Source organism: Mobula hypostoma, chromosome 13 (genome assembly GCF_963921235.1).
Source record: "Mobula hypostoma chromosome 13, sMobHyp1.1, whole genome shotgun sequence".
Lineage (NCBI taxonomy): Eukaryota > Metazoa > Chordata > Chondrichthyes > Myliobatiformes > Myliobatidae > Mobula > Mobula hypostoma.
This window is the reverse complement of record NC_086109.1, coordinates 41196461-41214522: the sequence shown is the minus strand read 5'-3', so window position 1 is coordinate 41214522 and position 18062 is coordinate 41196461. Positions and strand designations below refer to the sequence as shown.

Genomic DNA, 18062 nt, shown 5'->3' with positions numbered 1-18062 from the left:
ATGCAAGACACTTTTCACCATATCTCAGTACATGTGACAATAATAATCCAATTCTTGTCTGTGATTTCTGCTTCTATCTCAGTTCATTTTTGTTTTCCGAGGACATTACCCCTGCTCTCCCTTACAAACTGCCCAAATCCTTTTCATGGTTATGTGAGATAGAGAGGAGAGAGAGAGGGAGAGGAGGGAAATGGAGAGAGGGAGAGGAGGGAGATGGAGAGGGAGATCATTGAACAATTTCATGTATCAGGCTTCACTCACAATTAAAATTCCTTCTGTGTGCATGCTTTTTGAATACAAACTCTCCCAAAGATTGGCAATTATCTCAGAACATGGAACATAGAACATTACAGCACAGTACAGGCCTTTCAGCCCACGATGTTGTGCTGATCTTTCAACCTATTCAAAACTAATCTAATCCTTTCCTCCTACATAGAACTCCATTTTTTAAAATCATCCATGTGCCTATCTATGAGTTTCTTAAATGCCCATAATGCAGGCATGCACCTACCGCTCTGCGTAAAAAAACCTACCTCTGATATCCCCTCTATGATTTCCTTTAATCACCTTAAAGTTACGCCCTCTCATACTAGCCATTTCCACCCTGGGAAAAAGTCTCTGACTAACCTCTCGTTCTGTGCCTCTTATCAACATGTTATTTTAAGGATGTTGGTCTCAAGAAATGAAACTTTCAATGACTGATTGCCAATAAGGGGTAATAACTTGAAGCAAAATACACAAGAAAACCACATTAATAATTATTTTATAATTATCCTAATACTTTGAGCTGAGATGAAATAATAAGCAAAGTAAGTACATCTCCACAAACTTATCAAGATTAGACCAATGCTTTTACTGCATCTTTAACCCATGAATTACACTTTTTTTTGTTTTGATAACCAAGTAATTGTCTTTTACTCCATTGTTTAAGAAGCTAAATATTTGTACCTGTATCTGTTCGAATGGAATTTCAAAGCTGAATGACTCATTGTAGTAAGGATTCAGTGTGTTTTTCTTGACTGTGGTTTTCTTCTTCTTGAGTCGTTTCCCATTCTGCAGGAGATGTATCTTTACATAGGGATCTAAAAAAATAAGATTGCCATTCCTTAGTAATCCATTTGAAATAAAGAAAGATTAGTCTTTAAAACCTTGAGGCACAGGAAGATGTACTCGACTGGATCCATCCTTGTGTTTCCCGTTCCTTTATATTTTCGCCAATTCAGATGACAAATTGAGTGAAGTTGCCCATGTGCTGGTTGAAAGGTTTTGGAGATCATCTCACCTTGTGCTGCTGTTGTGTGCCATCTGCTTTGAATTCTGAATTAGCTTTGATGAATTTTCAGTAAGCAAATTTTACAGTGCGGGATGAAGAAATTTTGGAATACACGGATAGGAATGTAGTGAACAACCAGAATACAACTCAGAAAATTATGAGTGCACAGGCATAATTTTATATCAAACTATTTTGTTTTTATGATGAATGGTCTGTGTGAAGTTAACTTGTTTCTGTCTTTGAGATTTATGGAAAGAGATTCAATAGCAACTATCAATGGGTTCTGAATATTCGGATAATAGTAATAGAATCATGGAAATGTGCCAATTGAAATGGACCTTTTGGTCCATCTTATCTAATGCCAACTGTGACGCTGATCCATGCTAATCACATTTGCCTGCCTTAGGCCCAGATTCCTCATACCTTTCCTATCAAAGTAGCTGTCCAGATGCATTCTAAACTAGATGTACACAATGTGTGGAAGGGAGAAACTTGGAGAACTATGAGGAAAGAACAGGTGGCTGGGACTACATAGAGAGCCAATTTTGCCCTCCTTCTGTTCTACTGTGCAACAGATCTATGTACTTAATGACTTCACAACTGACCAGTTCATGTGCTTACTGATTTTACAGGCATTAATATGAGCGGTTTCAATATATTGCATCTTATTCACGATGCATTCCATCCTTAGTTCCTTCCAATACTGTTTTTTTGAAACACACTATCTGTGGGACATTGAGCCACCGAAGTGCCTGTGGCTGTGATCATCCTGCGCACGGTCTGATGGGTTTTTGTTTTGCATCTGAGAAGGATAATTTCATCCTCCGGCTCACTAATCCCAAAGCAATCTACCTTATTGATCAGCTCAAGTTCTTTCAATCATCAGCAGGCAGTTTAAAATAATAGGCAGTTCTGGGGATTAAACAGACAGCTATCTGGCTCTGAAATAACTGCTATAAAGCAAACATAGCATGAGTCACTGAGGAATGCAGTGCAGGAGAAATGTAGTTCTCTGGCAAACTGCTGCATTGCAAATTTATTTTCCCTTGGTATCCCTGGAATCACATACTTCTGATAATGAGAACAAGTATTATGTAGAACACTGCATATGGTAGCATTTGCACAAACCTGATATTGTGGTATAATCCTACTTCTGTAGCTTCATTATGTTACAATATTGAAGGAATTTCAATACCAACTCTGGTGTTTAGCATCAGTGGATGGATTCGCAACATAACAGATTACAGTACAATCACTCTTATGTGGTTGTAACCTCTATTAGCAAATAGTTTGTTAACCTAATATGATAGAAGAAAGCATGACTCTCACAATCCATAACATGAAAGAGAATCTCCACATACACTAGATTTTGCTAGTCCTCTGAGTGTAGTCTACCTTTGGCTGGTGAAATTGCTGCTGCACTGCTGCATCAGGCCAACACAAATGCTGCCCGTGTGGAGTTTGCAGGTTCTCCCTATGACTGTGTGGGTTTCTTTCAGGTAAACAGGTTTCCTCCCAAATTAGAAAGGTCTGATGGTTCAGAGATTAATCAATCACTGTAAATTGCTTACAGTTTTAAAAGTGAGTGGTGGAATCAAGGAGGAATTGATCAGATTATTGCAAATGGATGGTTAACGGTAGACGTGGACCAGGTGGATCAGAGGGTTTGCTTCCATGCTCTATGAGTCATGACGTATCTAAAAATTCAGCGACAGAGCTTCAGTCTCCACTCATCAGGGTTGTCTGTCTCCACTTACCAGGGTTGTCTGATTCTTGCCCTTGTCATTCTGACAAAATGTCTTTGCTGCTAACAAGCCATAGAATTGTACATTGTACTGAACTTTTAGTGTCTGTCATAACTAATGCTGATCTCAAAAACAATAGAGTAGACCCTGAAGGAAATACATTGAGAATACCTGTATATTGAACACTTCGGTATTGATGGGGCTCCATCAACGCTTACCCTGGGCCCCCGAGTAGCAGGCAACATAATCAGGACCCCTCCCATCCCTGTCATTCTTTCTACTTTCCCCTTTCAACTGGGAAGAAGACACAAAGCCTTTGGAACACGTACCACCAGTTTCAAGGACAGCTTTTTTTAAATCACAGTATTAGATTCATTAATGGACTTCTTATACGCTAAAGTTGAACTTATAATCTCTCAATTTACCTTGCCATGGCTCCTGCAATTAATTTGTCTACCTGCAGTTTCTCTGTAACTGCAACACCAGATTCTCCATTCAGTTTTTCCTTTTTGTACAACCTCGATGCACAGAATGATCTATGTGCATGGCATGTAAATGAAAGATTTTCACTGTATTATGATGCATGTGACAATAACAAGCCAATTATCAATTACACTTATTCAGATCGGGCAAACAATAACTAGAAAAGATCACAAAACATTTTCCCAGATCACTAACTCTTAATCTCAAAATACTTGCTTTTTTCTCAATTTTGAATTTTACTTTGGTTTTGCATTTAAATGCGGAAGAAACCCGACGGAAAGTCAAGAATAGAAACAAGATAGAAAGATCTCATTCATTTTGAAGGATGTTAAGGTTTTCCCATGCAATTATTGTGCTTTCAAATTCTTTTGTAATTTTTATTTTCCTAGATCTATAGTTTATTCATGATTGATGGCTAGATTGCGTATTTTGTAAGCTTAATATATTTGAAATTAACTAAAGTTTTCTTCTCCCTATACCATAAAATTGTATTTTTGAACTTAGTGCTAGAACAGATTTACTTCAGTCTGCTTTGATAAAGGCTCATTGACCCAAACTGTAAACTATTGTTTCTTTCTTCAGAACTCTCCAACTCACTGAAACTTCCAGTATTTCCATGCTTATTTCAGATTTCCAGTGTTCCCAATGTTTTACTTTTTTAGAAATATGAACAATTCTGAAGGTTAAGTACCAAGGATTAAAGCACCAAAGACGTCCCTGCTTGATGTCCGACCACTGCTCACTGTCAACACCAGAAACTGACCCTGTAGTTATGTTAAAATATGTTAACATATGTTATATGTTTCCTCCAAGTACCACCTATACTGCTGGGCAAGTCTGTGATTGGACTTTGGACTAGGTTGATAAATATAGTCATAGTCATAGTCATACTTTATTGATCCTGGGGGGAAATTGGTTTTCATTATAGTTGCACCATAAATAATTAAATAGTAATAAAACCATAAGTAGTTAAATAGTAATATGTAAATTATGCCAGGAAATAAGTCCAGGACCAGCCTATTGGCTCAGGGTGTCTGACCCTCCAAGGGAGGAGTTGTAAAGTTTGATGGCCACAGGCAGGAATGACTTCCTATGACGCTCTGTGTTGCATCTCGGAGGAATGAGTCTCTGGCTGAATGTACTCCTGTGCCCAACCAGTACATTATGTAGTGGATGGGAGACATTGTCCAAGATGGCATGCAACTTGGACAGCATCCTCTTTTCAGACACACCGTTCGAGAGTCTAGTTCCATCCCCACAACATCACTGGCCGAGATCAAGATATAGACCAAGATATAGACCAAGATCATTTATCGAGATGCTAAAAGACGTAATTTCTCATAAACAATAGTGAATATGGCAAGGGCAAATGTTGCACACTTTAAAATTCAGAGGAAAGTTGATACAATTTGGTAATAACATGAAGCATTTATTTTAATTTCAATTTTAATTTCAAAGCCAAATTCACATTTTGTGAACAATTTATGTGCAAAGTATTCTGTATTTGGACTCCCCCCTCTTCCTCATTCCCACCAACCATCACTTTCCTATGTCATGTGCGTGGCTCGTCCAGATGATGTTTTCCATCAGGTAATGAATACATACTTTGATCGTCCCTGCGTTCTAAAGACAGCATTCAACCTTTTGACAGCAGTAAGTGTGGCCTGGCACCAAACTATTTTGTTTGAGCTTTAGTCATCATAAACACAACTTTGAACCTGTTAAACTTTTTGTTAGCTGATAGCCAACTATTTTCTGTAAGTGGCATCACACTAGCTAGTAGAAATCGTGGGCTTGCTATGTTGGTGCTGGAATGTGTGGCGACCCTTGCGGGCTGCCCCTGGCATATTCCTGGGTGTGTTGGTTGGTTGTTAATGCAAATGAAACATTTCACTGTATGTTTTGATGTACACGTGATAAATAAACTTGATTCTTGAATCTTGAAATGGGGCTGTAGAATATCTTGTGATACAGAAATGTGCAGCCTATGCAGTCAGTCAAAGCCTTCTGCATTAAACTTCAAAACTCATCCCTCGCATATGATTTCAGACTTGAGTATGAAGCAAAGCCTGTGTTTTGTTGGTAGGTTTGGCACTGAAGGATGGACAGTGTGCTGACTGAGTTCCAATGATTTGTTATCATGAAGACTGCTTATTTGTACCATTTATAATAGGGATTAAGTGGCTGCATTGATAATTGTGTTCTCCCAATCAAAAAAAACCATAATCTTATCCTCAGCCAATTCTTTGCCATCTCTTCCAGAGGAGTAGTGTAAACTATAGATATATGACCAGTTTCAGAGTGTAAACATACAAAGAGCGGTCATTAATAAGGCAAATAAATAGCGTTAATCCTGGCAAACTCCAGTATGATGCAGCTTCAATCAAACAATATGCAGATATATGCAATCCTTTGATATCTGGCTGCTAAAACAGGAAGAGTACTAATTTGCCCTTATTTCTCACAATTTCTCATAATATATTAATGTGCTGCCTTCCAATTAGCTGAAATTGTCAGAATTCAGTGTCTACATTATTTGGTTTTCCTCTATCACTGTCAGATATTTCTGGTAAATTATGTTTGTTTTGTATCTTTACAGGTTGGCTGTCTGCTTGGAATTACACTCACCAAAGCTAAAGGATAGCCCCTGAAATCATGTGTGAAATTTCTTTATGGGTGCTCTAAGGTGACAGTGCTTTCAGTCGATTTGCACTTGTTACTACAGTCATCAATTAGAGACACATCTCCAACTTTTTGGAGTGCATTGAAACAGTTTCTTAATAGATCACTGATTGGTTTGAAAGTTACCTTTTAATACTTGATTGGCATGTCACAGACAGTTCCTACAACTGGAATAAGATCTCAAGTTTGAATGTCAAATATGTCTCCTTTCTGTTTTGTGTGGGACCATGTGAGAACATAACAAGTCGAAGCAGGACAATCTGCTCTTGTGACTGCTCTATTGTTTAATACATCTCACATCTGGCTGAATTATATTGTATTTGCCACTTCCCCAACCATATTTGCAAATGATCTATATCCCAATCTATCATTTGGTGCACTAACCACAACGAAACCAATCTTTGTATTGACTGCAGATAGACTTACTTTAAAAAAAACATACTTACATTCAAATCAAGGTCTATTATATATATCACAACAGCAGAGGTCCCTGTAGGGATCCTTGTGGAACACCACTAGTCATGAACCTCCAGCCAAACTAAGTCCCTTTGACCATCATCCTCTGTCTTCTATGGGAAAGCCAAATCTGAATCCATTCTATTGTTTCCGTGATTGTCTCTATTTCACTTTATGAATAATGGAACAATATCATCTACTCACTAGTGCTTCAGGATCTTACCTGTGGCTATAAAGGACACAAGGATCTTGGTCAAGGACCCCGCAATCTTAGCTCTTGCTTCTCTCCATCACCTGAGGTGTATCCCATCAGGCCCTGGGAACTTATCTCCCTTAATGTTCTTTAAGAGATCCAACACTAAGTACTTCTTTATCACTAAATGCCCTAGCATACTGCTTTGCTCTACAAGGAGCTCACTGCCCTCCATATCCTTCTCTTTGGTGAATACTGATACAATGTTCTCACTTAAGACTTCACTTACATCTCTTCCTTTTTATCCTGTTGCCAATGTCTTTTTATCACCCATTCTGACCTTCCTAATTCTCTTCTTGAGTTCTTTTCTAGTTCCAGTTTATTTTGAGTGTTGTCTGCCTGTTTAAAACTGAAATTAATTTTCAGTTGTGGAAATCAGAAACAAAAACTGAAGTATTGGAAGAAGAAAGATCACTATCCCCAAGTATTGACTGGTTTCTCTTTCCACGGTTGCTGCTTGAGTGGCTTTTTGAGTTTTTCCAGGTATTTCTTTTTCTGTTTAAACCTGTATGTTGGCTTTGACACACCCAGATAGCTAGCGAGGAATAGGATCTATATGCTTGAAGAAGTCAGTCTGTTTACCATCTTCTTTCTTTTCCCCAGTACAAGTAGGTGTTAGGCAGGTGAAATTCACCCTCACGAGAGAAGAAGAAAATAAGTCACTCATTTGCAATTTCAACTGAACTTTTGCTTGCATACATGTTTGACTTGCAATTCGCTTGTTGTTTTAAAATATTTATATTCCCTTTGTCTTAGAGATACTTTTTAAAGTACTTCTCAGCTATTTTAATCAAACTATTTGAAAGAATCAGTCAGAAAATTACGGTCAAAGAAGACTAATTATAAAATGTAAGTCCTTTCAGGTTTTTGTTTCGAGTTCAGAGTCGACTATTCTCAAATCAACACACTTAAATCCATATCATGTAGTATAGGGTACACAGGCTCTTGTTTTATTTCACTACTAATACAACACGATTATAATTGTGGTAGCAAAATTGTAACTTCATAAGAAAACTTACTTTAAGGAATTTCCAATTTATCCCACTTTATTTGCAAATGCCCTGCATTAAGGAAAGCTGGAAAGAAATTATGCTCATGAACTTACCTTTCTGTATCTTTCAGTCATAAAGCAGTAATGTTATAACTTTTGTATTTCCAAGCTGCCAGGAAATGGTGTCTGAAAAGATTCAGCTGTAGGGTAATTTTTTATTCAATCCTTTCTGTGAACAGAAGTTAGCTACTGGGGAGTTCCCTAATACTGGCACTAGAAGCAAAGTAAAAAGGTTGACTGCCGGACTGTTTCATTGCAAATGTGTGCAGTATAATTATTTTATTAGCTCTGCTTTGCAGAGGGAGCAAGGCTGAGGAAAGCAAATTTAATTAAGCATGATTAAATAAGCATTGTTTTGAAACATGCAGGAAAATAGAAAAAAAACACTTCGAAAAGTAAAACCAAAAATATGTAGTATTCCTAAGATGTACCGATAGATCATTACGAGCTCAGTCTTTGATTTTTTTTAACAGAGATTGTTATATTGCTAGCAACACACATAAAAGTTGCTGGTGAACGCAGCAGGCCAGGCAGCATCTCCAGGAAGAGGTACAGTCAATGTTTCGGGCCGATACCCTTTGTCAGAACTAACTGAAAGAAGAGCTAGTAAGTGTCTCTTACTATCTTAATATGAATGGTAACTATAGATTTATAATTTGAAAGCTCCAGGAAACACCAGATAATAAAGTAAAACTGGATTTAATCATTCTATTTGCTGAATTACCACTGCCATTAACATGAAATATCACCCAATAGCAAAAATCTTGAACTTAGCGAGAGTAGCTCTGATAAAAGAAAAAGATTTTTTTTCCCAGCAGTCGAGGGATAGCACAATGATAACATGGGAATAGAAACATGTTTTGAAAGATCACGTTAATGTCACTGAGTAAATGCTAGGATATTTTAAATTTCTATGACTTCTTTGGAAATGCCACTTTATTGTTGAGCCTTTTGGAAACCAATATTAAATTATTTATTTTTTCCATCTTATCATTTTAATGCTGAGGCCCAGCTCTCTCTACCCACAAGTATCTAACCTTATCTTGCAGTCCAGATACCTTTTCAACAATAACCATAAACTCCTGCAATATCTGTATCTGTAAGTGAAATGCCGTCAAGTTTTGAAAATACTAGGTAATTACATGAAACACTGATTAAGATTTAAACATTTTAAGCAGAGGCTTATTATTTCTTCAGAGTATCCTTCATCCTGGATGCTTAATATTGCTTCAGAGAAGATACACTAGGATTCAAGATTCAAGATTGTTTAATGCCATTTCCTGTACACAAGTGTAAAGGAGAATGAAATAATTGTTACTCTGGTTCTGATGCAGCACAAAGATAACAAACATAATAATAATAATAAATAAAATAAGTATAAATCCATAAAATAGCTTATATCCATAGCTTGGCTTGACTGTATGTCCATAAAGTGACACTAGGCTGTACACACGGTGACTGACAAGAAATAATAAAGTAGTGGTGGAGTTAGTGGGTGGAGGTGTTGATCAGCCTGTCTGCCTAGGGATAGTAACTGTTATTGAGTTGTGTGATTCTTATGTAGATGGAGCATAGCCTCCTCCCTGATGGGAGTGGGGCAAACAGTCTATGAGCAGGCTGGGTGGGATCCTTCATGATGTTACTGGCCCTTTTCCAACACCTTTCTGTATATGTGGTTTGTCCTTTATGATGGGTTGGCTTGTGCCGGTGATGTGTTGGGCAGTTTTGACTACCCGTTGTAGAGCCTTCCTGAAAGCCACCGTGCAGTTTCTGTACCAAGCTGGTTAGCATGCTCTCTACTGTGCATCAGTAGAATGACGTGAGTATGGATGTGCAAAGTCCAGCTCTTTTCAGGCCTCTCAGAAAGTAGATGCATTGGTGAGCTTCCTTGACTGTGTAGATGTTTTCTGGGACCATGAGAGGTTGGGTATAATGTGCACTGCCAGGTATTTGAAACTGCTCACAGTTTCCACTGCTGTGCCACCGATGTAACGGGGGACATGAGTGGTGTGAGTTCTCCTGAGTCCATTATCATCTCCTTTGTTTTGTTGACATTAATAAAGAGGTTATTTGCTTGGAACCAGGCCTTGAGTTTTCCCACCTTCTCTCTGTAAGCTGTCTGATAGAATCCTAAAAGTTGAGAAAGGGGTTTGCCAGGGCAGATAGAAATCCTGCACCTAATAAAGTGGCCACAGAGTGTATGGTCTTCTGCAGCTATAGCTCATCCACTTCAAGGTTCGACACGTTGTCCATTCAGAGATGCTCTTCTGCACACCACTGTTGTAATGCGTAGTTATTTGAGTTACTGTCACATTCCTGTCAGCTTGAACCAGTCTGGCCATTCTCCTCTGACCTCTTTCATTAACAAGGCATTTTCACCCACCAAATGATTGCTCAAGGGATTTTTTTTTTTTTTTTTTTTTTGCTTTTCATACTGTTCTCTATAAACTCTAGAGACTGTTGTGATCTCAGGAGATCAGCAGTTTCTGAGATACTCAAAAAACCCCATCTGGCACCAGCAATCATTTCACAGAGGAAGTCACATCTCTTCCCCATTCAAATATTGGTCTGAGCGAAAACTGAACTTCTTAACCAAGTCTGCATGCTTTTATGCATTGAGTTGCTGCCACATGATTGGCTGATTAGATATTTGCATTAATGAGCAGGGGTACCTAATAAAGTGGCCACTGAGTGTGTACTTAAGTATTAATAAATGCAGTGAAGGAATGAAGAGAAATCTCTTAATTCAGAGAATGTTGAGAATATGGGATTCACTCTGCCATGGAGGGGTTGAGTTTGAGGACCAACCCAATCCTAGCATTATGATTCATGAAGTCTGAAAGAGCATTTAGGGGAATCTGGGAATGTTTCAAATGGGATTTATTCATCATAGCCTGATAATCACTTAAAATAGCCTTACTTTTCTCTACCTACATTTTTGAATGGATTTTCCAAGTAGTTTATGAGCAGTTGCTTCTTATTTCTCATCTATGTGTACCCCTTCTCCCGTATCATTTGTAAAAGAAATGTTATGGTCTTCATGCACTAGAATGGCATCTAGTTTTACCTCACCAGGTTTTCATAGATTCAAAACCATACAAGTAACGGTACGCTGATCCATTTCTTTTATCTTTCCCACAAGCCATCTACTCAACATCAATCTACCTTACACCCCCTACTCAACAGGGACAACTTCAGAGTCACAGAGTCATAGGGAAATATAACAAGGAAACGTGTCCTTTGGTTCACCAAGTCAAAGACCATCAGACACACAGTTACACTTGTCCTACATTAATCTCATTCTTTTACTCTTCTCACATTCTCAGAGTCTCCTCTCAGATTCAACCACTCACCTACACACTACGGTGATTTACAGAGGCCAAGTAACCTACTAACCAGCACAATTTTGGGATGTCTGTGGAAAGTGGAGCACCAACACATTTACCGGGAGAACATGTAGTCTCAACACAGATGGGTCAACAAAAAAATCCCATGTCAGAAGGCTCAGGCTACTGTGCAACGTAGGTCTCAATGGTCTCTAGGCCATCAAACTTCAAGTCTCGGATGAATAGAAATTTCTTCCAGTTAAGAATCGGGAAGCCTTAAGCTGTTCTCTCCTAGAATATTTATATCTTTTGATACATCCACCATTACACCAAACTCCTTGCATAACAGATTTATAAAAATGAAACAATGATGTTAAGCTCAAAGTGATCTCCATAAATAAGAATTTACGTAGAATTGTGCATGATTACAAACTGGAAGCAAATCCACATTGATATTTACTTTTAACACATTGTGTGGTAGTAATTTCATGTGCCAATCCAGTTCCAACTTATGTATTTTCCATCCACGTATTTTCTTTTAATCTTCTACAAATACCATTTTTCAGAATATATGCCCAAAATTACCTCAGGCAGTGGATTCACACTCTAACCTCTTGTGTCAAAAATTTTCTCCACTCTGTCCCAATATTTCTGCAATTATTTTTGTACATATGTAGACTTACTCCAGATTTTTAACCACTGGAGTTTATTTTTTCAATCTGCTTTGTACTTTTTTTTAATATAAAATTTTAACCATTACAGTCAAACCATCTCTTAATCTTCACTTTTCTAACAGGAGCAGCCACAAAGCTCTGAGTCCCCTGAGTCCTCTAAATGTTCACTTACTACTTAGAAGCAACATCTGCTCATCAAACGTCTGTTATTTCCACACCCTTAATGTGTGGAATTGTGCATACATTTCTGCTGTAGGCTTCGACATTGATTTCTATACTCAATGGGCCCAGGGGTTGCAATGTGTGTGAATGATGTTTTCTTTTGCAACCTATTAATTTTTCATGACTGAGAAACCCAGAGTGAACTATGCTGATAAATGCTTGATTATCCTAGCTGAGGGCCAGAATCCAACATTTAATGCAAATCTGCACATCTTAAAGCGGTATAGTATTGTAGAAGGCAGGTACTCAGGAACACATTTTTAACTGAAGATATTCAAGTACAGCACCAGAGAAAGAAAGAGGGAGTCCGGACTCCATGCTTTTCTGAGTCTGCATTGGAAACCTCGACTGAGAAGCTGCAGAGTAGATGGAATGCCTCAAAGTGGTCCCACTTTGCAAGGGCAATGTGAAGGAGGAAGTAAATGCTATCAGTTATGCTCCCAGGATTTGGATGGAGTACCCCAGGAAGCTTGAAGATCAGTGAATGCAACTTCCAATGTCACATTCCACCAGTTGCCCCAGATAGTTCAATGCATTATTCACCAACCAGTTTCTCTTAATTGGATTATTATTGTCACATGTACTTTGGTGTAGTGAAAAACTTTGTTTGGCGTGCCAGCCTACAGATCATTTCATCACATCAGCATATCAAAGTAGTACAAGGCGCAAGAAATTACAGAATAATGAATATAGTATTATAGTTAAATAAAAGTGCAGTGCAGGCAGACAATAAAGTACAAGATGATGAGGTTTATTGAGAGATATGAAGTCCATCTTATTGTAAAAGAAATCCATTCAGTAGTCTTAAAACAGTGGGATAAAAGCTGCCCTTGAGCCTAGGTGATGTGATCTCACTGGCTTTTGTATTTCCTATCCAATCTTGCATTTGAGTTCATCATTAGACCCACAAACACTTGGCATTTCTGTAATTCACTTGTTCATGTTTCAGAGCTGAAGCTCACTGCCTGTTATTCACTAATGATCGGCACGTCTACCAATTACAAATGTTTGTAGATGCGTGATTCGCAGCAAAATAATTATCTCCCTCTTGTATGTCAAAGTCATGTACAGCTTCAGTGTTCCCCAGGGCTGTTACTGAGTTTGTGTTTCTCCACTCAGCCTCCCCCCACCCCCCAAGCACTTCCCCATGCTCCCACCCCTCAAGGAATGATACAATATTCTGGACAGAGGTTTTAAATGGGAGAGACACAAAATTGATTTTGCAGTTTGGATTCCTTTGATTTAGTACCAAACTAAGTTATTACAGCTTTGCTCTTGTCTTCTATTGAATGGTAATATGGTCTAACTGTAGAAAAACATCCAGCACCTGTACATGGAGTAAAATGGTATAGATCATAAGTAATGGCTTCTGCAAAAATAGAACTCTCATTGCCAGTAAACATCACTGGGCAGATGGAATGTCAGACTTGCTATGTTGCTCCCTTACTTGTGGCCTTTTGAAGGTTGAGTGCGTGACATTTGGGATAATGGGATCATTAAGTATTTTAAATCATTTCAGATATTTTAGATTATTTTTTTCCACGCTGACAATAAATTGACCATAGTGAACCCAGAAGGGGCCTTGGCAGCATTTGGCCTGATTGGAAAACTCAGCCTTTACGCTGCTTTCAGCCTTCTTCCTAAGTTCTGCTAAGCCACAGTCACAAACCTACTGGTTTAAGAAATAGGAAATATTTCCAGGTTTTCCTATAGTTTTCACATGCAATTTGGACTTCAGCACTGGTACATTGTTAATTTAAATCAGCAGACTCAAAATCCAGAGGCATGACTGTAAATGCAGTGACAAGTTCAAATATTGTCATGGCAACCAACCAAGTTAAGTTCGGATAATCACATAATCTAGAATGAAAAGAAAGGCATAGCAATCAGATTGCCATGAAAATCTGCCAGTTTAACTTATGTCTGAAAGAGAAAAATTCCTCCACCTTCTCTGACCGACATGTGACAGCAATCTTACCAGGCTGCTGTCTGGATTAGAGCGCATAACTAATAAGGAAATGTTGAGTGAGCTAGGACATTTCTCTGTGGAGTGAAGGAAGATTAGAGACAACTTGACAGAGGTGCATATAAGATTATGAAAAGCATAGACAGAGTGGATAGCCAGTTCTTTTTTCCCAGGGCACCAATGGGCAGTGGTGGAGGACATCCATTTAGGGGAGGTGTTAGAGGTGGGTTTATTGATATAGGGAGTGGTAAGTGTCTGGAATACCCTGAAGGCTGATACACTAGGGACATTAAGAAATTTATCAATAGACACATGTATTTTTAAAAAAACGAGGGTTATGGGCTTTGTAGGAGGAAAAGATTAGATTGATTGTGGAGTAAGTTTATTCAGGTCAGCATAACATCGTGGGCCGAAGTGGCCTTAATTGTGCTTTATGTTCTTAAAATTTTCCAAAATAAACTTAAATTCATAGCACCTAGGACAATGTCATTCAAGGAGACAAACTAATCAAGAAAATATTCTTCTTCACTGAAGTAGATTGTCACTTTTAAAAAGAATATCTGTTCATAAGGTTATGACATCACAGTTAAAGCTAAAACTTTCTTGTCTATTCCTAACTGCCCCTGGAATAAAGAGGTAGTTACGAACCTATCACCTCAGTGGGTCTCAAGTCACATGTAGACTAGGTAAAGATAGCAGAATTCCTTCTCTGGAGGGCATCAGTGAACCTGGTTATTTTCATTACGACTATCCTGTAGACCCATAGTTAACATTACTGAATCACCAACAAGAGAAAATCTGCAGATGCTGGATGCTGCCTGGCCTGCTAAGTTCCTCCACCATTTCATATGTGTTAACATTACTGAGAGTAGGAATTATTTTGAACACCATAGATTTATTTGATTACTTAATTTTAAATTCTAAAACTCAGTGGCAGGATTTGAAAACCTTTCTCTACATTACAGCAGTGCTTTGTTGGCTGTAAAATCTCTTTGAACAATCTAAACATTAATACTTCCAAGTCTTTTTATTCACTCTCAATATTATGCTCAGTATGCATTCCTTTTCATTCATGATTGAAATTAGTTTCTAATTTGCTTTTTTAACTAAATGACTCGTATGTATAAATTCAGGTGTAAATCGCTCACTGTGTCCTTGACACTCTACAGTGATGCTTCCAAATGAAACAAGACCACATGCAAGGAAATGAAGCAGCAAGGTTTTCCCTCAATAACAACACTTCAGTTTATTTACAATGAACAGTCTCGTGACTCACTGCATTTTGTAAAGGTTCCTGTGAATGAACCCAATCCAATGATTTGTATATTGTACAAAAGCAAAACATGGGTGGGTGTGAAAATTTCAAACAAAACAGGAAAACTGTGAAAATATTCAACAGTGCATATCACAATTGTGATTATTGACCAGTTCAGGTTAAGGACCTGAAATTTTGACTGTCTACAGATGGGGGTCTGACCTACTGAGCATGTCCAGTCATCTTTTGTTTTATTTAATATGTTAATTTCAAAGAAAAATATAAATTTGATGTCTAGAGAGACAGAAATAGTCCTGATTTTGCTTGAATTCTCATAGGTAATTTATAATTCACAATGCCTGCTTGGAACCACTGCCCAGTTTTCTGTCTAATTCCACAGTGGACTGGTCTCTCCCTTCCACTAGTGCTGTCCGGATAGTGACTGGGCACAGCAGTTTATGGGCTTTTCTAACTGTGAAGTAGTCTTAGAGACGTTATGGAAACATTCAGAGACATTTAGAACAATTGTCATTGAAACAAACCATTTAGAAATATTATAAAAATATAGCTAATTATAGCCAGATATATAACTAATCAAAGAATTAAACTGAAGTAAAATAAATATCAATAATTAACCTCCATTTTTCCTCTTAAGTCTTTGCCCTACTATCACCATGGAGGTCTGCGATCCTGGTGTAGGATCCAAATCTGTTAATAAATCTCAGACCTCTACATTTCTCAATGTAATGCTCAGAAGCCTCGGACTTCCTTCAGTTCCAGCAGCTGATCATTATCATTTCAGATCAGAACTACTAGTTAAATTCAGCATGATTTAGTCCAGTGAAATTAGTTGCCTTCAGTTGTATTTTATGCTAATCCTACTTAAGCCTCCAATATTTTTCTGTATGTGTTAGAAAATGGATTAGAATATCTTGGTGGATTATTAGCAAAAATGCATGCATTTGTTAATTTAAGAAAACATGAATGCTATGTCTACAGATTTATGATAAACATTTGATGGTTGCATGTCTTTGAAAGAAGTTCTTCTTATGTAAAAGTTGACTGCCTTTTCCTTTCCTTGACTTGCCCCTTGCAACTTTTGCAAACTTTTTCTATTTTTTCTTTGACTGATTAGCCCTCTAGATTTTTGAGTTAGATTTTCTTCTGGCAGTATTGGGGAGGAGTATTCCCTCAGTTGCTTTTAGCGGGTAGCAATACAAGCTGATCACTTTGAAGACATGACATTTCATTCCGCATATCTCATCTCATGAAGTCATGGAGTTATATAGCACAGAAAAAGGCCCTTTGGCTCACTGACCATCATTACACATTTATATTAATCCCGTTTACCAGCATGTGATTCATGGTCTTTCATGCACTGGCAGTTCAAGTGCGAATATCTCTTAAACGTTATGAGAGTATTTGCTCCACAGCCACTCAGACAGCAGTTTCCGGGTTTAAACCATCCTCTGGGTTAAAAGATTATTCCTCAAATCCTCTTTAAACCTTTAACTCTAACCTAAATCTATGCTCTCTAGTATTAGACACCTTTTGTATGGGAAATAGTTTCCTATGAGCTACTCTGTCTGTGCCCCATATCATTTTGGGTGCATCTATCAGGCCCTCCCATGACCAAGTAAAACAAACTCAGTCTCTTATCTAAAGCAGTCTATCCCAGGAATCTCCTCTGCACCCTTTTCAGTGAAATCAAATCCTTACTATCATGTGGTGATAAAAACTATACAGATTACTACATCACTGGACAATGTGTTAAAAAGTTGTACCATAACCACCATGTTCTTGTATTCTATGCCCCTGCTAATGAAGATAACTATCTTTTTCACCTCCTTATTTATCTGTCGTGCCATCTTCATGGATGTATGGACTTCCTCCATGAGATCTCTCTATCCCTTAATTTTTCAGAGTTTAAACCTTACCGTTCACTGTTTATGCCTTACACATGCTAGTCCTCCCAAAGTGCTTTTATTAGTAGTAGCTTTCATCTGCCTTTGCTCTGTTCATCTTGATAGCTGATCAGTTTCACCCTTGCCTAAGACTATACTCACTGCCAATTTTCATATCATCTATAAACTTACTACGTTTGCATCCTAATCATTAATTTATATAACAAACAGTAAGAATGTCAGCACCAATCCCTGTGGTGCAATACTAATGACAGATTTCTAGTTAAAAACAAAACCTAGCACTGTCACTTTCTATTTTCATCCTGCCATAAATCTCACGAACACAAGCATGACCCGATCCCTTTCCATGTAGACTACATCAGCTATGCTGCATTCATCAATGCATTTTGTTACCTCAAAAAAATTCCATCAGTTATGTTAGTCAGGATTACTAACACTCCAACACAACCATGTTGTCTATCTTTAATTAATCCTTGCCTTTCCAAATGTAGGTTAATCCTGTCTTTTAGCTTTTGCCAATGACTTTCCAACCACTTCCACTGGACTCACAGCCCTTAATTAATTAATTGCTCTTGTGATTGGTCCTGGGTCAATGGTGGGCTCTGATGTTGTTGCCTTTGTTTTTTTTGTGAGGGAGTGAGTTGGGGTTTTAGAGCTTTTGATGTTCTGGCTGTCGTTTCTGGGTGGGCGATCTGTTGGCTTTTGTGCAAGGGAGGGAGTTGGTGGTTTGGGGTTGTTGATGTTCTGGCTG

General features: G+C 38.1%; 1 protein-coding gene across 1 annotated transcript in view; it reads right to left on the bottom strand.

Annotated features, from left to right (window-relative positions):
• The window catches only part of LOC134355948 (synaptotagmin-B), a 425398-nt gene that overhangs the window by 35216 nt on the left and 372120 nt on the right, over positions 1 to 18062 (bottom strand). Inside the window, exon 8 of the mRNA XM_063066488.1 lies at positions 949 to 1082. Coding sequence (XP_062922558.1) covers positions 949 to 1082 — 134 coding nt within the window. The remainder of the gene's footprint in view (positions 1 to 948; positions 1083 to 18062) is intronic.